Source organism: Aspergillus aculeatinus, assembly GCF_003184765.1.
Source record: "Aspergillus aculeatinus CBS 121060 unplaced genomic scaffold BO66scaffold_18, whole genome shotgun sequence".
Classification (NCBI taxonomy): Eukaryota; Fungi; Ascomycota; class Eurotiomycetes; order Eurotiales; family Aspergillaceae; genus Aspergillus; species Aspergillus aculeatinus.
This window is the reverse complement of record NW_020291487.1, coordinates 267937-293284: the sequence shown is the minus strand read 5'-3', so window position 1 is coordinate 293284 and position 25348 is coordinate 267937. Positions and strand designations below refer to the sequence as shown.

General features: G+C 52.4%; 10 protein-coding genes across 10 annotated transcripts; 4 read left to right on the top strand and 6 right to left on the bottom strand.

Annotated features, from left to right (window-relative positions):
- Window positions 1-675: 675 nt before the first annotated feature.
- BO66DRAFT_428134 (BTB/POZ domain-containing protein) lies at window positions 676-1717 on the top strand (the record flags this gene model as incomplete). The annotated part of the gene is made up of 3 exons (XM_025650390.1): window positions 676-873; window positions 932-1052; window positions 1116-1717. 3 exons carry the CDS (start codon window positions 676-678, stop codon window positions 1670-1672), a joined length of 876 nt encoding a protein of 291 aa, XP_025505008.1. The 3' UTR covers window positions 1673-1717.
- Window positions 1718-2420: 703 nt separating this feature from the next.
- BO66DRAFT_449083 (uncharacterized protein) lies at window positions 2421-4483 on the bottom strand. Its single transcript, XM_025651773.1, has 3 exons — window positions 4345-4483; window positions 2927-4285; window positions 2421-2858 (listed from the first exon to the last, which is right to left on the bottom strand). Exons 1-3 carry the CDS (start codon window positions 4475-4477, stop codon window positions 2599-2601), a joined length of 1752 nt encoding a protein of 583 aa, XP_025505007.1. The 5' UTR covers window positions 4478-4483; the 3' UTR covers window positions 2421-2598.
- Window positions 4484-6533: 2050 nt separating this feature from the next.
- BO66DRAFT_320793 (MBL fold metallo-hydrolase) lies at window positions 6534-7814 on the top strand (the record flags this gene model as incomplete). The annotated part of the gene is made up of 3 exons (XM_025643686.1): window positions 6534-6592; window positions 6659-7265; window positions 7383-7814. 3 exons carry the CDS (start codon window positions 6534-6536, stop codon window positions 7812-7814), a joined length of 1098 nt encoding a protein of 365 aa, XP_025505006.1.
- Window positions 7815-9456: 1642 nt separating this feature from the next.
- BO66DRAFT_59450 (putative short-chain dehydrogenases/reductase) lies at window positions 9457-10743 on the top strand. The gene has a single exon (XM_025653429.1). The coding sequence runs from the start codon at window positions 9803-9805 to the stop codon at window positions 10604-10606; it is 804 nt and encodes a 267-aa protein (XP_025505005.1). The 5' UTR covers window positions 9457-9802; the 3' UTR covers window positions 10607-10743.
- Window positions 10744-11490, bottom strand: BO66DRAFT_59451 (GNAT family N-acetyltransferase). Its single transcript, XM_025653430.1, has one exon. The coding sequence runs from the start codon at window positions 11436-11438 to the stop codon at window positions 10881-10883; it is 558 nt and encodes a 185-aa protein (XP_025505004.1). The 5' UTR covers window positions 11439-11490; the 3' UTR covers window positions 10744-10880.
- A 174-nt stretch (window positions 11491-11664) lies between these two features.
- Window positions 11665-13404, bottom strand: BO66DRAFT_419805 (kinase-like protein; the record flags this gene model as incomplete). Its single annotated transcript, XM_025649839.1, has 3 exons — window positions 11665-12408; window positions 12493-13035; window positions 13342-13404. 3 exons carry the CDS (start codon window positions 13402-13404, stop codon window positions 11713-11715), a joined length of 1302 nt encoding a protein of 433 aa, XP_025505003.1. The 3' UTR covers window positions 11665-11712.
- Window positions 13405-13497: 93 nt separating this feature from the next.
- BO66DRAFT_470695 (uncharacterized protein) lies at window positions 13498-14828 on the bottom strand. Its single transcript, XM_025652810.1, has 2 exons — window positions 14130-14828; window positions 13498-14008 (listed from the first exon to the last, which is right to left on the bottom strand). The coding sequence occupies exons 1-2, from the start codon at window positions 14617-14619 to the stop codon at window positions 13581-13583; spliced, it is 918 nt and encodes a 305-aa protein (XP_025505002.1). The 5' UTR covers window positions 14620-14828; the 3' UTR covers window positions 13498-13580.
- Window positions 14829-15471: 643 nt separating this feature from the next.
- Window positions 15472-16928, bottom strand: BO66DRAFT_449056 (intradiol ring-cleavage dioxygenase; the record flags this gene model as incomplete). Its single annotated transcript, XM_025651772.1, has 4 exons — window positions 15472-15498; window positions 15679-15692; window positions 15810-16634; window positions 16697-16928. 4 exons carry the CDS (start codon window positions 16926-16928, stop codon window positions 15472-15474), a joined length of 1098 nt encoding a protein of 365 aa, XP_025505001.1.
- A 2536-nt stretch (window positions 16929-19464) lies between these two features.
- On the top strand, window positions 19465-20653 carry BO66DRAFT_391087 (GNAT family N-acetyltransferase). Its single transcript, XM_025647168.1, has 2 exons — window positions 19465-20031; window positions 20116-20653. The coding sequence occupies exons 1-2, from the start codon at window positions 19533-19535 to the stop codon at window positions 20370-20372; spliced, it is 756 nt and encodes a 251-aa protein (XP_025505000.1). The 5' UTR covers window positions 19465-19532; the 3' UTR covers window positions 20373-20653.
- Window positions 20654-20716: 63 nt separating this feature from the next.
- Window positions 20717-23157, bottom strand: BO66DRAFT_347759 (S53 family peptidase; the record flags this gene model as incomplete). The annotated part of the gene is made up of 9 exons (XM_025644632.1): window positions 20717-20831; window positions 20891-21065; window positions 21134-21309; window positions 21372-21548; window positions 21601-21738; window positions 21790-21995; window positions 22046-22580; window positions 22631-22894; window positions 22949-23157. The coding sequence occupies 9 exons, from the start codon at window positions 23155-23157 to the stop codon at window positions 20759-20761; spliced, it is 1953 nt and encodes a 650-aa protein (XP_025504999.1). The 3' UTR covers window positions 20717-20758.
- Window positions 23158-25348: the final 2191 nt, after the last annotated feature.

Genomic DNA, 25348 nt, shown 5'->3' with positions numbered 1-25348 from the left:
CTCAGATATAGGGATATTGTAAATGGCTTTGCCGGCATTGTATAACCATGCCCGATTGTGCCGCACACATTCTCTTAGGAAAGACAAGTTAAACGAGACTCGACTCCATAACATCATGCCAGTTGAAGAGCCAGTGGTTGGATAGCACAAGTAGGGTGAGCTGAACTGTGCAAGGGGACCTTATTTGTTGTTAACGAGGAGCACTTGGGATCAATATACTAACGGGTTCTTCGATGTCTATCGTTTTATAAAACAATAAAAAGAAATTCACCATAGCTGCAGAAAGAGTCTACAGGGGGGGTGTCTGCAAAAAGATGGTAGTGCTAGAAGCCAGAGTGATGAAAAGCCGAGGAAGAGGCTCAAGCTGGGATCATCCAGGTACATTCACTATGTGATAGTCGCAGTACATTGAATGAACAGTCTCAACATGTTGGTTAGTTAAACGGCATCAACTATTCCTGACTCCATTCACTATTCTCTTACAGAATCTTTCACTTGCACTTCAACCTCATGAGAGAGGCTTTAAATTTCCCACTCAGCGCGAGCTTTGACCCTCCTACTTCCATCTTACTGCACACCTTCTCCCATCCGCAAAGTCCTTGACCGAGCGTGGTCGGAAATCTGAGCCACCTTTTTTCAAGATACTCGTGTTACCTCCTTCTATCCTTAGTCACTATGGGACAGAATACCAGCAACTTTGACGACGCGGCTTCGCACGCGCTTAGCCTAAGCAACGCGCTCCTTTTTCAGGCCAAAATGGGGAAATACACTGACTTCGCCCTCGAATGTGACGGTGCCACCTTCCCAGTCCACAAGGCGGTCGTTTGCTCTCAGGTCGAAGCTTTCGCTGCTGCCTGCGAGGGACGCTTCCAGGTACGAATATATAATCTGACACCAAACGACTCTGGCAGCTGAAGCTGACTGCGTGAAGGAGGCATGCACAGGTGTCTACCGTATTGACAGATTTCAAGCATCAACTGTGGGCTACATGGTAGAATACCTGTATACAGGGGATTATACCACCGAATCCGAGCGCAAGCGCGATGCCACCGGTCTGTGTCTACGCTGTTACACCAAGGTTTCTGGGATGCAAGCTAACCAGTGATGGTTGTCAGAAGTGTCTACCTCCAAAGGCGAAACCACCTCACGCACCAACCCTTCGACTCCAATTCTATCTGAGATCTTGATTGCTCACATCCGGGTCGCTGATCTTGCGGAATATTATCAGATATCGGGGCTGAATGCTCTCGTTGAGAGGAAGGTCGACAAAACACTCCAGATGCCATGGTCCGCTAAGGGATTTGGGACAGCCGTAGACCTGGCTTACAGGGTCCCGAATGCTGGGAGCTTATGTGACAAGATAGCGGGTGTCTTGGTGCAACATCTCGATGACTTCCTTCCCGACGAAGCCACAGAGAGCCCGTTCACCGATGATGTGTCCGTCCGCGTGCTGCGACTGATGCGCGAGGCGAGCAAGGCTTCTGCAAGGTCCATTCATGCGCTGCATGGCGAGTGCAACAGCCTCAAAGAGCAGCTTGCCCGTGAGCGTCAGAAGCAAGCGCAGCCAGCGCAACATGCGGTGACGTCCGGGGACATACTGAGACTTGGTGGGAGTACTCTGTCCCCACTTTCTCGCGAATTACTTCTCCCACCCCGTCGCAGTAATCGTTAACGATGTCTCGATTAAGCCATCATGCGGGACGGTCCATATGTGCACCCTCGAAGCTTTGGTGAAGCTAACCTGACGGGCAAAGATTTCGATATGGAGAGAGCTTTGTCGGGAGGAACTGCGCTGGAATGATTCTGATTGGCTTTTTGTTGTTTCGGAAGTGATTTAAGTTGGATTAGAACGAGCTATGCAGGAAACTGGGGGCTTACTTAGCCAAGTCTAAGGCCAAGTACTTGGACGGGGACTAGTTACGCACATGGCCAATTCAGGCTATTTGTAAGATCATCATCGAAAGGAAGCAATCTTGTAAGCATGATAGTGAGATTTGTTTGATCATTCACTTTGTTCACACTCACCCCCGACCTCTAAAATCTAGCTCACCATCCCAGTAGCTTAAGTCCCTGCTATGCTGTCTCGCACGAAGACAGTATCAGAATTTGCTCGCAACGCAGCTCCTTGCGTCTATATTGCCACAGGCAGGTCCAATCTTGTACTTGAGAGGAACATATATGAACTGAGGATTTTCCTCCACTATTCAGGATCTAATTCTCAATACGCTTCAGGGCGACCGCACAACTTGTAGCAAATGATATCGTAATCATTAATGATGCGCTGACGCAATGAGACTGCGTCAACGGCTTCCCCAATCTCTTGTCTTGCACATACAGCAATAGCTCTTAGTCCATGGGCGGAAATGGCGCACTACATGTAATTGCCCTGTTTCTAACGGGGTGAATGAGTGGCCTAAATGGACGTGCAAGGGAATCAATCATTTGACCCCAAAGTGATCGCTCTAGCCTGCTTGAACCAACGGGCCAGGTAATGCTCATGCGAAGCCGAGTTAGGAGCCTTATCAAGCAAGACCTATCCAATATCGATGAGCACCCAAATATCTTTACCGGCGTCCACAAATAAAGTGCCCGTTTCAATCAGACCTCATCTCTCACGAGGTGGGCGTAATGCTCCAAGCTCTCCCCAATCATCCGAGCAATGGGCCAGGGGCTATTACAGGCGATGAACATCTGCGCCCACAACTTCGGCACCGCGAATTTCAGAAAGCGGATTGTTTCCTGTGGGCGGCGGAGCTCGTCGTCTGCGATCTCGTATTCGTCGCCGGCTGTCTCATCGTGGGACTCGAGACCGTCCCGCACCACGCGGATGATCCATTGGATGATCTGTCGTTCATAGTCTGCCAGTGCATCTTAGCGCTGTCATATACATAAAGAAGTCGACTTGCGGTTGGAAAGAGGGACCTACCGGTGAGAGGCACGCTGGCGCAGTTCTGCGCCACCACCTGCAGCCATTTACTGGTGAAAACCGCAAATTCCAGTCCACAGAAGACATGATACAAGCTCCACGAGAAGGACTGGCGCGTTGAAAAGTACGCGACGCCCATGTGGACAGAGATGCGGAGCGCGTGGATGGAGTGGAGCAAGGCGTGAGGCAGATGTGGGCTTCGCTCTGGCAGCGGACATTCGTGGAGCTTGGCTGCGACCGTCTGCGGGTCGCAACTCTGCAGCTGGCGCCAGGGACCCAGGTTGCACTGCAGCCGGACGTGAGCCATGCCCAGCAACGCGGTGGAGGCGAAGGCCATGGAACCGTAGGTGTCATGCAGATCGTGGACGGTGTCGGGGGACGCCTTCCAGGTGATCCGCCAGTTGTTGAGGGCCCGCTCGAGGCTGTCGGTTTCCGCGGCGCAGAGGGAGGGGCGGTCTACGTCCTGGGAGAGGGAGTTTGCCAGATAGATTCTTTGGAGGAGCGCATGAATGAGAACATAGTTTCCCATCGGAGAAAGTGATGGGGCTGGAACTTGGGGCTGGGTGGTGGCCAGCTGTGAGCGGAGGCATTCCCTGAAAGAGATCGCGGGTGGCACTGTGGTCCGAGCAGCGAGCCATGCCGATGGCGTCGCGGCTATCCATTCACGGCACGAGGATGGCAGAGGGAGATCGAGCTCGTGGCTCAACACCATTGGAGGCGTGTCGTATAGTATTGTTTGTTTCATCAACAGACAGTATGCGCTGAAAATGGTGCGTATGTCTTCCTCGATCGAGGCCCACTGCCGCCAGTTGTCCCCGGCCTTGGCGTGCTTGTGTTGTGGCATAGGAACGCTACGAAGAAGCGAGGCAATCCATCCTTGACACCCCAGAGACTCACGGATGAAATCACCGTCCTTTTGGGACAATGCGAACGTCGCCACCAGGACGAGTGCGCGCAGTCGGTCCATTGTACCACGCCCGGGTACACCGGCCTTTGCCGGGCTCGAGAGCGGCCCGCCGCGGGTTTGACGGTCGACAATAACTGACCTAGCTGCGTGGTACAAATGGCGAGCGATTTTTGCTTCGTATCGATAATGCGCGCCCATTGCCAGAAGCGCTAGGACAAACTCTGGGCTTCTTTCCGGGGAGGCGATGCTGAGCGTGGGTATGTGAACGAGGGGATGATGATTGCTATAACCGTCCACGTAGCCCTTAACATACCGCCCGAGAGCGGATCTGGATGGGAGCTTGAAGTCGCCAAGTGAGGTCTGAAACGGAGCCAGTGATTGGGTGATCGCAGCTCGTTGAGCTTCGCTGACCACCCAGGGATCAAGCGTGGGCTTCAGCTCTTGGAAGTCGTCTATCTCAAGTCAATATCATTGGTTCGTCCTGGAACAGACCTGCTGGGGTTATGCACACCGTTATCAGTCGCACCATCGGGTACTCTTGGATGACTGTGATTTGGGGTCATGTCTGTCTGATCGGAGAGCATGGCGCTCACCGGGACGATAGGCTGGACCTCTTGATGGTCGACCCCCATGCCCGGGTTCATTGTGCTCCAGTCAAAGTCCGAACTCACCATATCCATGAACCTTGAAAAGTCTAACACCGGATCATCATAGTCTTTTAGAAGATCATCGAAGTACAGTGGGGCGTTTACCGGGAGAGATTGCTGGGGTACGGGCTCAGCAAACCCCGGGTAATTGGCAGGGATAGGAGGCTGCGCCCGTTCAGACGGCGCAGAATTCCTATCTTGTAAGGAAGGACCCGTCGTGGTTGACTCCGGAACTATGTTGAGGGATTGCTCGCTTACTAGGTTTTCCAATCAGCCCAACGATGGGTTCTAGGGGAGGGGACTCAAGTACATTCGACAGGCCAGTTACCGTCACGAATCCCATGGTTTAGTCGCTCATGCCTCCTCAGCAAATCCTTCCGTGTGAAAGCTCGGCCGCAGGGACAAGCGAAAGGCTTCTCTTTGGTATCTATTCCTAGGTTAGGTCGTCCCTGAAGGCATTGTTAAATTTCTGGAATGGGGGCAGTACGGGTTCTCCGATGACGCTGCAGATGCTCTAATCGTGCAAACGAACGCAGGCACAAATTACAAATCAGCGACCGTTCGGCACGTTTTGTTGCTCCCGAAGACATGGCTTGGCCGCTGCAGAGTCGTCCGTTGCAATGTGGGGGCTGAGCTTTGGGGATCTCCAATTGATGAAGGATTGAGGGGGGGAAGCTCGATCAGGTAGGGGGATAACTCATTGAGAGAAGACGCAGGTTCGGGAGGAGATTTGGGGTTCGCCGATTGCGGGTGATGAGATGAGGGGGAAGGGGGTCCGTGGTTAAAGAATGCAGATTGGAGAAGGAGATTGTCAACTCGCAGTGTACTTTGGGGATTCAGGATTGGGGATTTGGGGTTACATCGGTTGGGGTTGTGGCTTGATTAGTCAGCGCCAGTCATGCATTCAATTTCACCACCATACTTCACACTAGATCAGGTAATCAGCATTTGTCAAGCTGAAGTTTTACTTCTCCTGAGCATTAGGATAAAGACCACATCTTCTAGCCGTATAATAACGATGGGGACACTGGAAAAGGCAGTAATTGAATCCAGGGACCCTGTCCTGCCTGGAACCTGTAAGCCGGGAGTCTGCGCCTCAGGCAGAGGCCGGGCCCACTTGTTCACCTTTCCTTTTCCTTGCTCGATGTGCATTTGGTTCGGTGAAGCAAGTCAATCTGTTGCAATTCTAACTCTCAAAATCATATACGCATGAAGTACCCCCATCACAAAAGATCAATAATGTCTAGACGCTGAGGTCATGTCGCAACGATGACATCCTGAATCTATTTCTTCTTTTAAAATATATCTTCCACCCACATAAACACTTCGGGGCTGAGAGCCCCCGACTCCACGTTGTTCTTGCGTGATTCGCAAAAAGCAAGGTCATACTATGAGCAGTCTCTTAAGAATCCCAGTTTCTTCAAAGTTATCGATGTCAACTACTGTCAAAATACCTAGGTTGTGACTTTTGTTTTTGTCACATACAAGTAGTCCAGGCCAATGTCTCAACAAGGCGAACCATCCTGTATATATCAGATTTCTGACCTCAGCGGAAGACATTCTCAAGTATACAACCCTGATTCATGAAGCCCAAGCCCTTCTTATGCCCCGACTCATACACACTGCGCACATCCGCAGAAGTGGCCGACGATGACACATTTGGCAAATTGGACGGCGCCGCCACCAGCGCCACCAATAGTATTCCTCATTGCGAATAACCACCTTTGAACAGACGTTTATTGCCAAGAGGCGCTGCTTCAATAGATTCTTCGAATGTCAGTCGATGAGGTCAGGATGAAAATGGTTATTTTATTTTTTAAGAAAATGCTAATGACTATGACTTACTGATAGCTGGATCGGTGGGGTCGGCCGAAAGCTTGCGGGCGGGTCGAGCCCCAACTATTTACCCCGAACTCCTACCGATCCTCAACTGGATTACATCACAGACTGGAGCTGCTTGGGAATCAATTTATTACTCTACATCAACTAACTCCGAGTCTGGAATTGACTCCATATACAGTTTTCATCTCCTGCTCACCACTAAGCACAAACAATGGCGTCGCTTCATCTACCACAGTCCGCCAACACCGTCGAGGTCTGCCTCATCGACTCGTAGGTTCCTTCCCCGGTGATTGTCCTGTTACCAAAAGCCCGGCTCACGCGTCGAACGACATGTAGGGGGGCCCGCCTGGACTTCCCAGCGCAGGAATTCATGACCCCGGCAATCCGAGGCTACGACCGCATGGCTGTGCCCTCATACTGCTTTCTCGTTACGCACCCATCGGGCCAGCGCGTCTTGTTCGACCTCTCCATCCGGTCCGACTTCCAGAACCTGGCCCCGGACTTTGCCGAGCGCTGCACCAACCCTGCCAGCAGTGGCTGGAAGATATCCTCCCCGTACAACGTCTCAGATATCCTGGTCACGAACGGGGTGCCGCTCACTGAGATCAACGCCATTATCTGGTCGCATTATCATTTCGACCACACCGGCGATCCGTCCTTGTTCCCCACGTCGACTGATCTGGTCGTGGGGCCGGGGTTCACCAGGAACTTTACACCGGGATGGCCCGAGCAGCCTGGTTCTCCGGTGAAGTCAGCAGATTGGGCAGGCCGCAGCCTGCGAGAAATCCAGTTTGACGAGCAGCAGCTGAAGATCGGTCGCTTTCCTGCCGTGGACTGGTTCGGTGATGGAAGCTTCTACCTTCTGCACACCCCAGGCCATACACCGGATCACATGGTTGGATTGGCTCGCGTGCAGTCGGACTCATTTGTTCTCATGGGTGCGGTAAGTAATTACGGCGTTTCCTCTAACCCCATCCGGCAACACAGCCCTAAAGCCTCCTGGCGAAGAACTTGAAGAGCCCAACAACCCACTGACGCAAATCCCACGAGGGACGCATAGGATTTCGCTCACCACCCCGGCGAGTTTCGACCCTCAAAGCACAGTCCTCTCCCAGAGACCATCCAGCCATCTCCACTGCCCTCCCACCCCCGATTCGGGAGCGTCTGCCCTGGCCATCTCTTCCACTCCCTGGGCCGTCACCCCGGGGCGAATGACAGCCCGTTCTTCGAGCCTGCGGAAGAGTTCACCAATGACTTCGACCAGTGTCTCTGCACAATTGATGGCCTCACCGAATTTGACGCTGACGAGCGGGTCCTTGTGCTGACGGCCCACGACCACAGTCTCCTGCCTATCTTCACGGGCGCCGAGGATGGGGATGCCGGCTGGTGCTTCCCGCATCGGACACTCAATGGTTGGCGGGAGGCGGGGCTGGCCGAACGGGGAAGGTGGCGGTTTCTGAACGATTTTCGGGATGCCGTTGGGGAAGAGTAAGGGGTCTTTTGGTCGAGTTAGGGAGTATTGAGGGGGCGGGTCAACGGGACGGGGCTGGGAAAGATACGTAGAGAGTTGGAGATTCGGGGATTCGGAGAGTTGGGGGTGGGGCAGATAGAGTTCGGAGAATCAAGCTGTGAAGTCCTTCGCTTTTGATTCCTTTGCTTTTGTGGATCTAGATCGCTCTAACACTTTACGTAATGGGATGTTGATGTTGGGTTGCTTCGTTTACACTAGTCACAACAAGCGCAGAGTCACGTAAGACCTATCCAGTCGGTTATCGAACTATGTGGAAGCCACTGCGTTTCATCTATACATCCGTTGTCAAGACTGACCGTAGTTGAGAATAAATGGTCCGTGGCCACCTGCATAGGCCACCCTTCCCACAGTGGTAGTACTTTGGAGTCTGTCGTCGCGTCGGGTATCGTCACTAAGTCTTGGTTCTGAACTGTACATGCGGAGTCAAGCATCGGCCAAAGCGGGTCATTCACGGAATTGTCAATTCCCGTGAGTGTCTGCGGAGACATTATCCTGTCTTTACAGACACTCTCCCTGGACCCATCCACGCTGGATATACTTGTCGCTGATAGATTCGTCGTTGTCTCAGTGGTAGACCGATGGTAATGAGGGTCACAATCTTTTGACTCTGTTGGTAATACTTGCAGCCGACTCAGGATCTCATGGATAAGAGGCTGCTCTTGTCCGCTGGGATGAAGCATCAACGAGTCCCGGGGACATGCTCCGCTTGTGTGTCGATATAACTTCTGGAGCCCATCGATCAAGCGCTGGCGATCGCTCTCGAGCATTTCCACGTATCTATTCATGTCAGCCACGGTTGTGTCGAATTCACGCCCATGCAGTGCCTTCACTGCCTTACCCTTTAGGTATGACCCTGTCCTTGGCTCTTGTAGTCCTTTGAAACGTGCAGTTCGTACCGGAAGCCTTGCACCGGTGGCAAGGGTCTGCACCATCACACTGCATGGGGTCTTAATGCACAGTAGCTCAATCTGTGGTGTTGTTGTACTGTACCTTTGCCTTTTTCGTTCTACAGCGATCGCAGGCCCTTGAAACCCTCTTTCTGATTTTGTTGTCACGATTATCTTGTTCCGGGCTTGCGGAATTAATGCGGCAGGGATTTCCTTTTTCCATCGTTCTGTCGCACTAAGTAGTCTGGTGGGTTTCATCAACATGATGCGTAGAGAAAGATTATTCTGATCATATATATATACACCTTGAACAGGTTCTGGAAAGTGGTCGAAGGGTTTGTGAACTAGGTGATTGATCATCATCTTCATCATTCGGGTTTAAAGTTTAAGGTGTACAGGGCGCGACAGCGCTAGGGTAGGGCGCAGTGTACCCTGGATCAGTCAATGCGCTGCATTTCAAGGTACGGACCCGATAATCCCTGAGTCATGAACACCTGGAGATTTTTCACCTCGAGGCCACCTAGTTACGCCGAGTTTCTTCTGAGCACATTCTCAGATTCCTTTCACTAGCAATGTTGCTTTGCAAGCACTCTCTCCAGACTACCTTTTGCTATGCTGGCAGCCTCTATGATATTCCCTGAGGCTGCATCCTGCCTCACTAACGAATACAAGTTTTTTAAAGGCAAAGGAATGACGAAATTCCGAAAATAAGCCCTCACAGAATTAGTTGAATAAGGTTATTGTGGCTTTCCCTGCACGTGGTTCTAGACCCTGGACGAGCAAAAGGAAAATCCCCAAAAGCCAATTCTCCAAATTCCTCACGCGGGTGGGGCTTCCCCGAATTTCCTCGGGGATCCAAGCCGATGAGCAATTTGGAGAACCAGCCCGTTTGAAGTGAACTGCGTCATACATCAAATCCAATACATACAAATACTGTACCCCGCTGTCTTCTTTACCTTCATCAACAGTGCAGGGCATAAGTCGAGCGAACCTGCCTCCCAACTCCCTGATCTGAGATAGGAAGGAACAACACCACCAACAAGCTACCAACCAAAACCAACAATGTCAAACCTCACCTTCAACTGCGCCCTCATCACCGGCGGCGGCGGCGGCCTCGGCAAAGCGATCGCCAGCTACCTCCTGCGCAAGGGCAAGAAAGTCCTCATCGCCGGGCGCACCGAGCACACCCTGCGACAAACCGCCCAGGAGATCGGGGCGACCGACTACTTCGTGCTGGACACGGGGGCGGTCTCGCAGATCCCGGCCTTCATCCGCACGCTCACGGCCCGATACCCCGAGGTCGACTGCCTGATCAACAACGCGGGCGTGCAGCGCCCGCTGGATGTGCTCGGGGACGCGCCCGCCGACTTCCTGGCCAAGGCCGACCAGGAGATCGACATCAACATCCGCGGGCCCATGCACCTGACGCTGGGCCTGCTGGAGCACTTCCGCGCCGCACACCCGCACGGCCGCGCGACGATCATGAACGTTTCGTCCATCCTGGCGTTCGTGCCGTTCTCCGTCATCAACCCGGTGTATAATGGCACCAAGGCGTGGTTGCACTTCTGGTCGATGACGCTGCGCACGCAGCTGGAGAAGGGCGGGTACGAGGGCATCAGGGTCGTGGAGGTCGTGCCGCCCTCCGTGGGGACGGATCTGCATCGCGACCGGTCGGATCCGGATGATAATAAGAAGCATAAGAATCCGAAGGCGTTGACGGTGGAGGAGTTCATGGAGTTCTTTATCAGGGGGCTGGAGGGTGGGCAAGATGTTATTGCGCCGGGGGTGAGTCAGGAGGTCGTGGATCAGTGGTATGCGCAGTTTGGGGGGATGTATGATGAGCTCGCTGGGGAGCATAAGAAATGATATTGGGATGGCACGGATGTTTAGGAAACATAGAGGGGAGTTTTGGGATTTGGGTTAGAATAATGAAAGTAAAGATTAGCGCTGCAATTTCTGCAAACTGTTCTGCGGAGAAGCATAGGCAATAATGCTGCAAGAGATAAGGTAGGGTGGAGCGCCAATGTCTTCTCTGGTCAGTCTCTATCATTCCGTACTCCTCTAGTAACGAAATCGGAGCTACATCATTTCCTGAGATCCGAGTGTGAACCACATCCTTGCCCCCAAGAACCTTTGATGGTTACACTCCTCCAGCCGTTCCCTGTCTCCCCATCATGACGGGGCCTTGGCTGACATCCCCGGTATCAAGCACCTTCATCCCGAGCCGGGTCTCATACGACGCCTGACTCTTTGCGGCCGAGGTCCGCAGCATCAGCCACCGCAAGTACGGCAGGGGGCGGACTACCTCGTCCACACAGTCGATGAGCCACCCACCCAGCCCCTGCCCTTGGTACTCCGGTAGAACATATAAGTCGGTGAGGTAGGCGAATGTGACGCCATCAGTTACCAGCCGGGCGAACCCGATCTGCTTCACATCGGCTACATTCAAGTCTCCGACCGGTCGCTGTGGGTGTTCGTTCTCATCATCGCAGAGTCGATGCGAGCGGAGGTCGTAGACGCCAAGACAGAATGAATTCTCGATGATTTTCTTTAGAATATCCTCGGGAAATGGTTTGGCCCAGTACATGTAGTCCTGCGCGAATGCATGGTTAATGGCTGTGGGCGAGAGATATCTCTTATCGGTGGAGATGAGGAATCCCTCTCGGGTCCAGTGGATGGGTTCTGTGGGTAACGACATGCTTGATCACGTGGATATTGGGCAAAAAAAGATATGATGTCAAATTTGGAGACTGATGATATGAGAGATGGGTCTGACGCAGTAACACCATATTTTATAGCAAATAAGCTCGTGGGGGTTGGTGTTCGTTGAGTCATTCTAGTCGTAAGCGCTAGGTTGGAAGTGGTATGGATGGTGGCGTGGCCCCTGCTAACCGCATCAAGTTACCATCGCATCACACCCCTAGCCAATGGTAGCAGAAACATCAACCCATCTGGACGACAATCAAAGCCATCTATTGATCACTCCTCGGAATCTTTTCATATGCAGGCAATGCCCATTTCACCATCCATTCTGACTCGAGGATCTGCTTAGTCGTACATCGTTCCTCGGGCCTGAATGCGAGCATCGGCCGTAGCATGTCAAAGATAGCATCCCGTTCATCGTCGCCAAGAACGGGCATTCCTTCCTGTCGTCTGGGCTGCTGCACGCTGTCTTCAAACCGATCGCTCCAAGACCGGAATGGATTGCGGTTGATGGGCCTGCCATCTTCAGTGAACTTTTCCCGTCGCGCCTCCCACCCCCTCCACCATTCCAACGGCAAGATGCCAAGGGTATCGACATGCTCACGGGTCATGTCATCCTCCGTGGCAAGGAACCCTTCGAACAGCGGTCTTTGAGCTATGATAGACCATATCGTGCAGGCGAGAGTCCATATGTCCGACACATACGATAGCGGCTTATGTGGTTCAAATCGACACTCCGGGGGGCGAATGACAAGCGGTGTGCGAGATTCATACTTGAGTTCTTTCGGGTCTGAGCATGAAAAGGACTCCCCAAAGTCTGTAAGTAGAATTCTGGCTTCGGGAAGTGTGATCTTCTCACTTGCTGCGCCAAGCCATAGAGGCACAATCCCGTGAGATGGGACACCAGGAGGAAGCGGCTTTTCATCCAAATGAATGACAGGCTCGGGCTCGGGGGCACCAAATTTCTCATATAGTTACTCGGGTGAGAGCTGATCAAAGTGAGGAGTGAGTTTGAGGAGGATGTTACCCAGATGCATGTCTCCATGCACAAACCCCTGCGTATGTAGGTAGTCCGCGGCAAGGACGAGCTGGGCAGCCAATGCACGAGCCACATCTAGCTGGAATAGACGGATCCACGAACCATCTTTCAGACCAGAAAGACTGGCTCGTGCTGGAGTGGTGATATGGCAAGCATGAGTCCCGTTTGGGCCGTGGACAGTGAAAGTGTCTAGGATGGAAGAGATCATTGCCTTGCCTGAGTCGTTGGTCACAGGAAAGCGAGGATGTGTGAGAGCCGATATAATGTTCACTTCGTTCGAATTCGAGCGCGCCGTGCAGATTTTCAGTGCCACGAGCTTTTTCTTCTGCTCATCCTGAGCCACCCACATAGTCGAATAGGAGCCATGACCCAGCTTGTGGATCACCCTATAGCGACCATGAAATTGATCACCGATTTGTATGGGGTGATAGCCTCCTGGTTGATAACGTTCAAGTCTCTCGACTCCATCCAGAGGCTCGTATAGAGCCTGGAATTCAGTATCGTCGTGAGTAGTCGTTGGCCTCCATGTGATTGTAGCAAAAGAGCGGCGGGGCTGTTTACGCAGGGGTGTCGTGCGCGGGTAGAGTGTGGCTGATGAAGCGGCCTTAAAAGTGAAGTCACAGGGGCGCAACGAGCGCAAATGTCGTCCAAGCATCGAAGAGACTGAGGAGAAGAGTCTTGACCAAGGTAGTTAGGCAGTGGTGTGGGAATTTGACACAGTGAACGGGACGCGGGCCTTCTTCTCCCAGCCACGGATAATCGCGGTGGGAGACGCGGCGGTGGCCTCTCCTGCACCAGTCGGAAGGCTTCCACCTCCTCGCTCGCTTACCCGCGTTGACCCAAGCATTCACTATCGTACTGTAACATCCATACCTAGGATACTAAGCGTTTGCGGCATAGCCTCGTTTCCTGACTCATCCATCACTGAGTGCTTCCCCCCCAGCTTACAGAATACACTCCATGGAATCAAATTACAGAAGACATAGACAATTCTCAGACCATCATATGATAGCAACATCGCCATTCAATCAATTATCCCCAAGACTAACAAAGCACAGCTTCTATGTTGGCCCAATTCGCATACAAACGACGAACCCATCACACATCCTGCCTGAGCTCCTCCTCCTTCTCGCACGTGATCATCTGATGGTGGGCCTGCGCCGCAACGCTGCGATACTTCTGCACGAACCGCTCATCTCCCGCGACAAAGGCAAACTGGCGCTTCCATTCCGCCCAATTCTCCCGGCTCCAGAGCTCGCGCTGTCTCACGTCCACCCGCTCCACCTTCTGGCATTCCGTGTACGCATATCGACATTCCTTGGGACCTAAGATCCACTGCGCCGCGCCGACCAGGTAGTTGCCGAGTTTGTTGGGCCCGTCGATGGGTCGTTTGGTCAGGTCGGGGTACTCGTCCGTGGGGAGGATGAAGCGGAGGGAGCTCAGAAAGGCGCAGTCGATCAAGCCCGCGCAGGTCAGGCGCGCCATGGCGGAATCATAGTTGCGGATGCGGTAGGGGGCCAAGACGTCTACTCGAAGCGGAGGAAGAGAGTGGGGTAACTTGTTAACTTTGATACAATAATGGAGGCGGAATTATACAAGACGCTGAGAGAGGCAGGAAGGAAGGAGGGCGGGTTAGAGTGCACTAACAAACATGTTCAAAATTGAAAGCCTCGGCGCACGATTTCCAGTTTCCCTCTTGGTAAGAATCATCGAAGCTCCACAAGGTTGTCGTGATCCACGGCTTCTCTTCGAGTTGGGCCGGCGACAGGCCTTCCGGAATGACATGGCGGGGGAGCGCGTTCAATGCCTTGACCAACGCGATGAGCTGGTTTTGCCCCGGATGATAGGGTGGGAAGACCGAGCACATCTTCGTCAAGGCTTGGAAGAAGGGTCCAATGAACTGTTCGGCGCGCTGGGGCTCGATCCCGTCATTGCGATTGCGGCGCGTGAGGGCAGTGATGCGGTGGTCCATGTCGAGGGCCAATTGCTCAGGCGTGATTTGTTGATTCACAAGGGCCTCGAGCCTGTGCTTGATCCACAGGTCATCCTCATCATCCCACTTGTCGTACAGCTTGAACTGCAGGGGCTGATGTTCGCCCTCTTCGGCATAGTCAGGGTTCTGAACCAGAGTCGACATTGGGATTTCTTTTCTGGGGGTGTGTTGGACTTGTTGGTGGCTGTTAAGGGGCAAAAGGATGAGAAGAGGGTGAGAAGGGAGTTGGAAGACGATGTATGGATGATGAAGAAAAAGAGTCGGATGATGCAGGAGGAAAAAGGTGAACCATGAGCCTTTGGCTTCTTAAATCACACCCCTCATTTGGTTGGCCCCAGGCATCCGTCAGACCGTGTGTGATTCACTGGAACAAACCTAAATGTGGAAGTGCCACAATCTCACCTCAGCCCTACCCCGGTCTCCATCTCACTCGCCCCCAAACGGTGCGACCCCGCTTGTTCTTTATGACACCGCCAGTCATGCTGACCCTGGTCTGGCCTTCTTGGCCGAGCGCGGGTGTCTTCTTTTCAGCTTGCGATCGTCCGGCTACCGGCAGCTCTTGGAAGCGCCACGGGGCCAACACCCGCAGTTGTGTACGCTAATGACGGCGGGGTGATGGTCTACTGTGGTGTGATGACCCACGAGGAGGCGAAGCAACTCGAGGATGTTGATGGACAGGATTATTGGACGGGAGTGAAGGGATTCAAGCTTTGTATCTAGGTCTGGAGTTCTCTGTTCTGAGGTAGGATGAAGTGAGTCGCGCTACCCATACTATCTGATCTGAAAGGATTGTAAAAGTCTGCAATCAGACCAAGGCATTAGAGCACAAGGCCTTTTGGAAATCGTTCGAAGCTACCATTGTGTGAGGGTTATATACCCCACGAGTAAGCAGGGTAGTTGCGATTGTGTTGTCTTTATTCTGGTGGGTATATAAACCCTTGTCCAAGCTTGAAATGCTTATAACTCTGGCTGCTCCCCAAACCTTGTGACTAGCATTCAATGTCCAGTTATTCGCGCCAGAAGCTCATAAGATTTCAAAGTTGGGGACGGCAGCAAACTAAAAACTGCCTCGAAAATGATTGAGTAAGCTGAGTAGTAATAACGAGTGAATAACATAGCATTATGCTGGTACCGCGCCGGTTCGGTGTTGTGCCTCAAGTTCAGTCCCTCACCCACCCCCATCTCCGTCGACTCTTGATATACCCTTCGAGCGTTGACTGTCTGGTGACAGCATCGAATACTCGCTATACCCCAGCTAAGCCTTTAGTGAGGGCCGCTGGCGCCGTTACCGCCATTACCCCCACTGCCTCCGCTGCCCGTGTTTCCGCCGCTACCGCTGCTACCACCCCCGCTGTTGGAGCTCGAAACACCGCCAGATGAAGTCAAAGTGGCCGCGTAGCTGGCGCTATAGCTGGCAGAAGTATCGATTCCAATGGTAATCCACGAAAAGAGTCCATCCTCCACAGTGTCACCAAGTAGAACGTACTCGAGCACCGGATCCGAGTCACTGTTCTCGGTCTCGGCTGCCAAGACCCGGTCATTGGCGTTGAGGGTGATAGCCACGGTGTTCTCACTGTACGGAGACAGCGCCTCCACCTGGGTAATGAGGTCCTGGTCGTAGAACAGCTGCCCGATATGCGCGATATTACCGCCGGTCAGGGTTCCGTTGGACAGCACGGTCGCGCCAATGTGGGCAATGACATGCACGTGGGTGGCGCGGCCGTTGTAGTGGCCGGGGAAAATGGTGGTGAACTGCGCCACCCCGTCCGCGTCGGTGGGCTGCAGGCCGCGTAGCGCAGTGTTGTCCAGATTGCTGGCGTCGTTGCCGTTCCCGTTGCTGCTGTCCTGGACTCCGGAGTAGACGCCGGTGGAGTTGCAGTTCCAGACGTCGAAGTACAGATTCTCGATCGGCTCGCAGGTGTCGATGTCGATGAACTGCGCATCCATCACGACAGACACCCCGGGCTCGTCGTCGGTCACGTCGGATCGGATGTATTCGCCCTTGACCCAGAAAGGGCCAACTTCGCCTTCCGGGGACAGAATGCAGGACACATCGTCTGAGAAGAAGACGTCTTCGGACGAGTCGGCGGTCACACCGGTCAGGCTGGAGAGGTGAGAGGTGTTGATCACAGTCGTGAGGTCTCGAGCCTTGAGAAAGCCTACTACATGGATTAGGACCATTCGTGGAGAAGAACGGCTGTCGTGCTGTTGCAGTACTTACCCTCGTCTGCACTTCTCTTGGCTTTCTTGCTTGCGATATCCCGGCGACGAGCAGCCGCGCGAGCCTGCAGCGCACGAAACTCAGCCTTCTCCGCGCACTTGGACAGGCTGTTGCGAGAGTGACGAAGGAAGCTCCTTTTCAGTGCCACATTGGAGCCAATGTCCTCATGGCCGGGATGGGCCACCGCGACAGCGGCCATCCCTAGGACAACGAGCTTTGAGAATGAGACCATGATTGATGCGAAGGCACAAGAAATGGTAGGTATCAAGCTTCTACTATGGAGAAGCTGTTGCTTTTGTTGCTAGAGATAATTCCTCTCGAGACCCAGCGAGATATCGAGCGCTTTTATACCTCGTCTGCTCATACTTCCCCTCTCTTCACGGAAGGTGCAATATCGTTGTCCATCGCCGGTATCAAACATCTTCATTGCGGTCTTTCCGCTTACTAAGAGCGAAGAAGAGTATCAATGCCGCTTTTCCGTACCAGTCTGTATGCGAGGGACATGATGGTACAAACGTCGTCGTCAGCGTCTTGGCTCGAAATAGGTAGGGCAGGGTCCAACTCCGGCGGGGTCTGTGGACGCGCGTCCTTTCCTACCACTCACAGTGAACCCATTTCCAAGTTGCCAAGCATACCCGTATTGCTTCACTTTATTTAAATCAGCCATAAACCCTTTATCCCTCTTGGCTTCGCCAAGGAAATACTATACCCCAGGCCAGGGCGATTAAAGTTGCCCTTCTTGGAGCGGAATCGGGCCGTACCCGTGCCAGTCTCTTTGTCCAGCGCTCTGCCAAGGCCAGTTTCTCAGGCGCACGAGTCCGATGCAAAGAATCTGTTGGTGAATCGATTGTCTGACAAATGGTTCACGCTTGCGCAATTGGCTGAATCCATCCTGCTACGCAGACTGCAGGTTGCATGAGAGTCTTTCCTCCCATGCGCAAGGGTAGGAAGAAGAGTGAAAGGAAGAAAACGGACTTCAATTATCTTCCGTGTGATGATGGGTTCTGAATATACGCTATTTCACATATTATACCACTAGTCAGGGTGGAGCGCCGGTCGCGGCGGGGGTCTTTGTGTGTCATGAGTGACATGGAACACTTTGCTGAGCATATGTGGATCATGATACCGGCAATTGGGCTCACAGCCCGGAGCCGGTCCTGATGTTCTAGGTGTGGCCATCGCATGGGACAAACACTTCTTCAGACATTCAAGACTAAGTAATTTGTGTCCCATTCCAAGTCGGGGATGTCAGGCTACACTTTCCTCGCACGCCCAGACTTTTCCATTACAGCCCACAACGGGCAGGAAGTCATATCGCACATTCATATCGCACATTGAATTCAAACATGCGTATGGGTACGTCGGAATCTTTTTGAGACTAGTAATCCGTATGAGAATCCGGAATTTCCTACCTTTACTCATTCTTATATTTACCTCTGACACATAGTGCAACTGTGCTTAACGTCCCAGGACTTCTTTTTGGTCATTGGAGATCTCAATAGTCTCGTCTCGAACCATATTTTGAAACCATGTCATTTCCTTAGGCTCCTGTTCCAAATTTTCATACCCTCGAGTTCCCCGGCCAGCAATGGAATAACATCAAGAACGAAGCACTTTTCTTCCCGGATCACAGCATCGGCTCTTGGTGTACTTTACATGTACTGTAACGTCCACTGTTCATGGCATGCATTCACAGACTGTCCTTCATGTCCCCAGTGCAACACCCCGGTTCTCCTTTTCCAATATGGGATAGGCGTAGTAGGCGCGCCGATTTCTACACTCCAACCGCGTAAGAGAGATTCATCACGTTTTCAAACTGTTGATATTGATCAGAAGCTCAGAGCGTATTCCGTCGCGGTGAAGAAGCTATAGTCAGTCTGGTATGCCCCCCCCTTCAGACGGTGTCTCGCGTTCTGTTTCTGATCGAACTTCCTCCTTCGAACGCTGATCCGGTAGTTATGGTATGCAAGGTAACAGACAGGTCTCACTTGCATGATGACAGTTGTTTGGATGGGTTTATATATCTCACTATGCTGAAAGATCTTATGCAGACACTCGTATGATGTGTTATTGTCCTTTCACCTGCCCGCTAACTGCGGATGGCTGGGGCTTGAGGTATTGTGTTGAGATGGGGGTTGGCGATTCGGAATTCCCTCCGATCTTCTCAGCGTAACACTACTACCTTGTTGCGATGACATCAGCGTGAATATAAGCGCCACTAGGTGCACCACCATTGCGTGATAAGTAAGTCTGAATCGAGCTGAATGACTAGTGATGATCCGTGCCCCTTGGGTATATGCTTATTAGAGAGGAAAGGTGAATTAAAGGGTGATGCAGAACGTGATTATGGTCCTTCCCTGACACATATACAGATCTGGAACAATAATAAAAACAAACTGAGAGGTTCATGCCCACGAAAGCTTTGACCCAGTATATACTTGAGCAGAAACATACTTTGGAAATCATCGATTGCGCAATACTGTATTTTTAGACTTCCAGTCTTCTACTAAAAATACTTTTCTTATTTACTATACTAAAATACTAGACTTTTCATGGTTTCTGCTTGCTGCACTATCGAGCTTTTACAGTGTCCTCCATGGCTGACATGGAACAATCCTATACGCAGCCTTCTTCATTCAACAACGCGGAACAGAATCGCAGGGGGCGGCCTCGGGATCGGCATCGGAATGACTCATGGAGGCTCAGGTGAGCTTAGCATCCGCTTGTTGTGAAGGAACAAAAGGTACTCCCAAAACACATAAATAAGCCTCTAGACTGCCCATTGTCTCGTCGGAGAAATAGTCTCAGATATAAAATCCATATTTTGCTGCCCGCCATGCCCATCCTCTACAACCCCCAAACGCAAGAGCCGTACCTGCGCCTCCCGGCACCGCTCAGCCACATCATCCTCACCCCGCACCGACTGCACCAACTCGAGGAGACCATCGCCGACAAAGTCCCGCTCCTCAATGACCCGCGCATCTACCTCAATCTGACTGGCCCCCCGTACCCCTATCTGCGCGAGCATGAAGAAGCATGGGTCAAATCCAAATGCGCGGCCGCTGAGCCGGTCCTTCGGGCTTTACGCGCCGAATTCCAGACGTCGGTTCCGCAGCAAGAGTACTTTGACCTGTGTCCCTTCACGGTCATTCGGGAAGTCACAGAAGAGGACCCACAGACGGGCCATCCAAAACAGGATGTCTTGATTGGGGACATTGAGATCGCGCGGTACATGTTCTACGAGTATCGCCACGACAGTCCGGAACGAGCTGAGGCGCAGCGTCTGAATAATGAGCTGCCGCCGGGGGATGAGGGAATTGCGTGGGGGATTGGCTGTGAGTACACCAGTGTTTTAATCTGTATCAGACTACTCATGTTGTTCTGGGCTCTGTTCCCTAATGATTTACTCTCGTGTTCAGACTTCCTGGCACCGTCTCATCACGGCCGAGGAATCATGACTCTGGTCCTGCGGACGCTGATCCAGGACTGGGGAGTCCCGCGGATGAACACCAAGCGACTCATGGCGTCGGCGTTTGTCGAAAATGTCGGGAGTCTCCGTGTCTTCGAGAAGAATGGTTTCGAGGTGCTCTGCACCTTGGAAGACTGGGCGCCCTACCCGGAGAACCGAGGCGGGGGGTGGAAGTCGCTTACCGTTGTTAAGTGGCGGGGTTTCTGAGAAATTGCCAGCGTGTCTTATTTGTTTCCGTTGTATATTGCTTGGAGCGTGCTTCATCACTGCTAATTGGCGATGATTAAAGTCCATCAAGTCTTCAAGCTTTCAGAATTTATGTGACCTTTCTGGTACGTTTTACATAAGGTTATACCCCAGACTGTATATACAATCAAATGCGGTGGGAAGATGACTCAACTGCAATGGCGGCTAGTCACTGTACTGTATGAACGGTTATCAGTTTACCCTATCATATAGACCCGTACAGCGGAAATTTGTACTTCTGGAATACATCTCATGGATTTCTGAACTAGAATAAAGAGTTGACGCAGATCTCCACATGAATTACCCTCATTGGTACGTTCAGTTCCCCCATCGTATGTATTTCCACGCTACGGCAGACTCAAAAACACCTCCAGCAACTTAGGGAAGTTCGGTGTTCCGAGTCCTGTCACGGGATCCCACCTGCAAATTTACCGTTAGCATCACCTTACGACTTGAGCAAAAGCGCGATGGCTACATACCCAGGAGCAGTCGAGAATCCATCCGTCCCGCAGCCGGGATTCGTCCCGTTGGTGATGTCGTTCAGCGCATCCGCATTGCGATAGAGCACCGGGTTCAGGAACCCCACGGGGCCCTTGCCGGCGGCAATGCGCTTCTCGATGATGCGGTTGATCACCGAAGAGAAGATGGGGGTACCTGAACATAGATCAGCTCTATCGTCTTCTGATGAGGTCCCAGGAGGAGATTGGTAGTGGACAACATACTAGCACTCGTACCGCCCTCAAGAATGTACCCGCCCGCATTGAACATAGCGATGTTGTCGCCGTTGGCGGCGACGTCGGGGTATCCGCGGCCCAGTCGATTGTAGAGCCCGCCGTTCTTGCCTATGTTGGCTGCGCCCTTGTAGTATGGGTAGGGTGGGTTGTGGTTTTTGAAGTACCTGCGCACATTGGGTTAGTTTCGAAGGCAGGGCAGATGGTTAGTTGGACTGGGGCGACTGACTCAGCGACAGCCGCCGCTTGATAGCTTGGGATAGGATAGATGTTGCTGAAGCCGCCTCCGGAGGCATACGCGATGGAGTATGGGTCGCCGATCGGGTCGTAGGCGGCGCTCTCGCCGTCGGCGACAGTGTACCCTGGATACAGTTTTGTCGCACCGACGTTGGTGACCCACGGGCAACTGCGTTCCCCTTAGCAAAGAGACATCTTCGTGGAAGGTGAACGAGGCCTACCTGTTGGGGAACGCGGGACTGAAGATGGTTCCGTTTCCAAGACATCCGTCGTCGGTATAATCGCCCGGCGGGCCCGCGACGCCGTCGTCGCCGGAGGCGATCAGGATAGAAGTACCCTGAAGACCGAGTTTGAGGAACCTAGGACATTAGATTCGTCACTTTCCTCAGGGAGGAGGAGCTTATTCATACTCGTTGCACTGGCGTTTCTGATAATATTCCGGAAGATCGTCTTCCTGCAGGCCGTAGGAGATAGAGATAACGTTGGTGGGCTTGTAGGTGCCGCACATCAGCTGTCCGGTGTACCCTCCTTGGTTTGTGTCGGGGTAGACAGGGTCAAGGCCCGATGCATCGCCGCATTCGCCGTCCGCACAGTAGGTACAATATGACTGAGGGACCTTAGTTAGCGCGGTATGCCTTGGGAAGGGACTCAGGGAAGAGCACTTACCCCATCAAGCGCATCGAGAAAGGTGTTAAAGAACCCCGAGGTGTAGATCTCTTCACTAGCGTAGTTGTAGTCATCATTCTGGAACAATGTGATTTCCTGGGGGTAAACAATGGGGTATGCCAGCTGGAAGTCCAGGTCCGACTCTGCTCCGGCCTCATCAACCGGAACAGGTGCCTCGGCCCCGTCGATAAATGCAGGCTTGGGATGCGTCCCACTGGGAATCCAGCGTGTGAAGTTCTTGAAAAATAAATCCAAGTCCTCCTGGGCGTAGTAGTCGCCCTCCTCGAAGATCCCGAGTGAGTTCTTGGGGCTCACATCTTTGCTTGCCCCAGGAATTTTGTACAATGCCGCCACACAAGCTGGGGTAATAGCTTCATCACAGGTGGCAAGAGAGGAGGGGTTCGGGGTAGTTTTCTTGGCAGGCTGGTACCGCAGAGGCTTTCGGCCGGCCTGACGCTTTCTCGAAGTCAGTGGCAGGATCACACCGGGCTTGATGTAGTCGACGTGCTGCGTGACAGACTGGGGAAGACGATATCTAACTTTGTCAATACAGATTCCACGTGTGGGAGTCTCAAAGAGGCTTACTGATCGGTAGCAATGGCGGTCGAACCAGTGACCGCGTTCTTGTAATGATAATACTGGGTGTGAAGGAGAGTCTCTGCCTCTGCAGTCGTCGCGTTGAAAACAATCCAAGCCTTGTTCTTTGTCTGGGAAAGCCGAGAGCTGTCAACCCCGGCTTCGATGAGCCATTGCCTCACAGCAGTGACGGTTTCATTCGAGGGAGCAAAGGTCTCGGCCACTTTCTCTGGCGTCCAGAACTTTCCGTAGTTAGGAGAAACTGAGTCTGATCTGTTGTATCTTGTTAGTTGCGATTGCCATAGGCTCGGGGAAAGGACCACATACACATCCATCAAGTATTCATACCCGCGGTCGAGGTTGTTTTGAGTCAACCCGATTCGCACAATCACGTTCTCGGTCCCGTTCACACGAGCAGCCTTCTGCCACAGGGTAGAGGCGCTACTGCGCTTTTCATGGACGACATGATCAGATGCAGGGAGAGCCCCCGACAATGCCGCCAAGGACAATGCGACGAAGGAGGACAGAAACTTCATTTTGACTTGCAGCCTGACCGTGGAGATGAAACAGTGGCAGTCCGACGGGAACATTTATAATCTCGTCACCTGGGCTCAGTGGGCCGGTCAATCTCCGTTTCCTCCGACGGAGGTGACATCGGTCCTGCAGAAGGGTTCATCTAGCGCCTTGATTGAATATAGCTCAATATGCCGTTTTAGTCACTTGGTGAGGATACGATAAGAATCTTGCCGTGCTGATTCGCCTATCAGGGACATGGCCCGCTTTGAGTGCTGAGACCATCTCCACTTGACCTGCATTAGTGGCCCATCACGCAAGCTTGATTGCGGCAGACAATTCACAAATGCTTAGCATAGGCTCGAGAACAGTGCCGTTGTCTCAGACTTTTGCCAGACGGAGGATTATCTGCAACCCGTAGCAGAAGATGAGGGCGCGTTGGGAAGTTGACATACAATTTTTGGATGAATTGATTGGTTACACTAACCACAAAATATCATTCTGCGCTCGTGGAAACATACCCGACTAGTGGCTGAGTAGGTCTGACTAGGGGTATACCAGGTTATGAAAAGCCTAAGGCGTGTTGTATCGGTCTTGCTAGACTTGAATTGCCCGTACCGACGATCCGACTACCGCGTACTGTACAGCCACAAAGGTGAAAAGTAGGGCTTCCCGTACACTCAGCGACAAAGACCACTATACCCAACCTCACATCAGACAACCACTTCGAGCTTCAAAAAGAAGATCTCTTGGGAGTAAATCACTGCTATGCTTGTTCCAAAAAAAGATGTAATAAAGAATACAAGGTAGGCGCCATGCAGCCTATCCCGACCAGACAATAAATTAAAGACACGACGGAATTACAAAGAAGAACAGATACTTTGTTCAGACTTCAACAAGGCAATCATCTCCCCTGTTTATGCTCTGCGTCCTGGGCTCTGCAGGTGTATATAATGACCCAAAACATCAGGCTGTGACGATTTAGCCAACAGTCGCAACTCGAAAACTGCGCGTAGTCCATCAACTCGACTTTCACCAAGATCCCCACCTGGGCTCTCAATTGCACCAAACATAAGCGCGATTACACCCCGGAGAGCAAGTCTGTTCAAAGATGTTGCCATCAGAGGAACGAAGAGAGCAGCAGGCGGTGGTAGAATCCGTGCCCTCGGACATGGATGGTTACAGCGACTTGGAATGCGAGATTTGTCACCAGCACCAACATCCTGTTCAGCGCACTTTGTTCTGGCGGTGCTCGAGGTGTGGCGGGATGCACCATGACGAATGCGTCGTTTTGCAGCCAGAGTTAGATGCCAATGGTCTTCCCACCACATTTGGCTGCACCAAATGCAGAACCCCTTGGTTTCTGCGCAGCGAGCTCTGTGGCACTGGGGATTGCGGCGAAGAGAACGGGCCCGAGGGGGCCGATGTGGACGAAAGTCTTGATCTGCCGGAGCAGCATCAACCACCCGTCGCCCCAGAGGTGCAGCGGGGCTGCCGGCAAGTTGGGTCTCATATTCCCATGTCCGATCGACTGGAACCATCCGACGAACTACTAAGTCCGAGAAATATTCCATGTAACATACGAACTAGGAGCAAAGCCAAGACTAAGAGGCACCGCCAGCCCAAGCACCTCGGCTTCCAATGCCCACACTGCCCTTCGCGGTACTCATGGGAGACTAGTCTTAGCCAACATCTTAGGAGGAGGCACCCAAAAGACCCTTCCAGGTGCCAGTGGTGTAGGATGTTGTTTCCGACAATAGCCGCTCGAGAGGCTCACGAAACCAATACGCACCGGCGTCAGCACTGTCTTAAGTGTGGTGACTGGTTTAGTGGATTGGACTTGCTTGAATTTCATACCTCCAGATGCCCTAGCGACACGAGATAGGGGATAACTTCGCTGCTCTGGTCAAGCAAAAGTTCAAACAAACATCGCGCCAGAAGGAGTCGACTTCTTAAACATACTTAGACTTATACCATCACCAGTCAATGTCTATACAATTCGAAACTCTTACAAGGACTTCATGATAGTCACGTGGCTGTATGCATCACGGCTAAATCTTTTCTTTGCACTCGGATGAGGATCGAACTTCGATCGATTGTAGATGTCACCCTTCCGGATAACTTCAAGTCTAACAAGCTCTCCCGGGCCGTTTCCATAAGCTATAAATGTGAGATAGCACTGAAAGATAACATTAACATGGACATACTCAGAAG

Bases quoted from the DNA above. Each gene is read 5' to 3' on its own strand.
- BO66DRAFT_449083 (XM_025651773.1), bottom strand. From the start codon at position 4,477: ATGAACCCGGGCATGGGGGTCGACCATCAAGAGGTCCAGCCTATCGTC. The intron at 4,286-4,344 runs GTGTGCATAACC...GACTTGAGATAG, and splicing joins CGATGGTGCGACTGATAACG to ACGACTTCCAAGAGCTGAAG. The intron at 2,859-2,926 runs GTAGGTCCCTCT...ATGCACTGGCAG, and splicing joins CGCCAGCGTGCCTCTCACCG to ACTATGAACGACAGATCATC.
- BO66DRAFT_59450 (XM_025653429.1), top strand. From the start codon at position 9,803: ATGTCAAACCTCACCTTCAACTGCGCCCTCATCACCGGCGGCGGCGGC.
- BO66DRAFT_59451 (XM_025653430.1), bottom strand. From the start codon at position 11,438: ATGTCGTTACCCACAGAACCCATCCACTGGACCCGAGAGGGATTCCTC.
- BO66DRAFT_470695 (XM_025652810.1), bottom strand. From the start codon at position 14,619: ATGTCGACTCTGGTTCAGAACCCTGACTATGCCGAAGAGGGCGAACAT. The intron at 14,009-14,129 runs GTTAGTGCACTC...CGCTTCGAGTAG, and splicing joins TTTCAATTTTGAACATGTTT to ACGTCTTGGCCCCCTACCGC.
- BO66DRAFT_391087 (XM_025647168.1), top strand. From the start codon at position 19,533: ATGCCCATCCTCTACAACCCCCAAACGCAAGAGCCGTACCTGCGCCTC. The intron at 20,032-20,115 runs GTGAGTACACCA...TCTCGTGTTCAG, and splicing joins AATTGCGTGGGGGATTGGCT to ACTTCCTGGCACCGTCTCAT.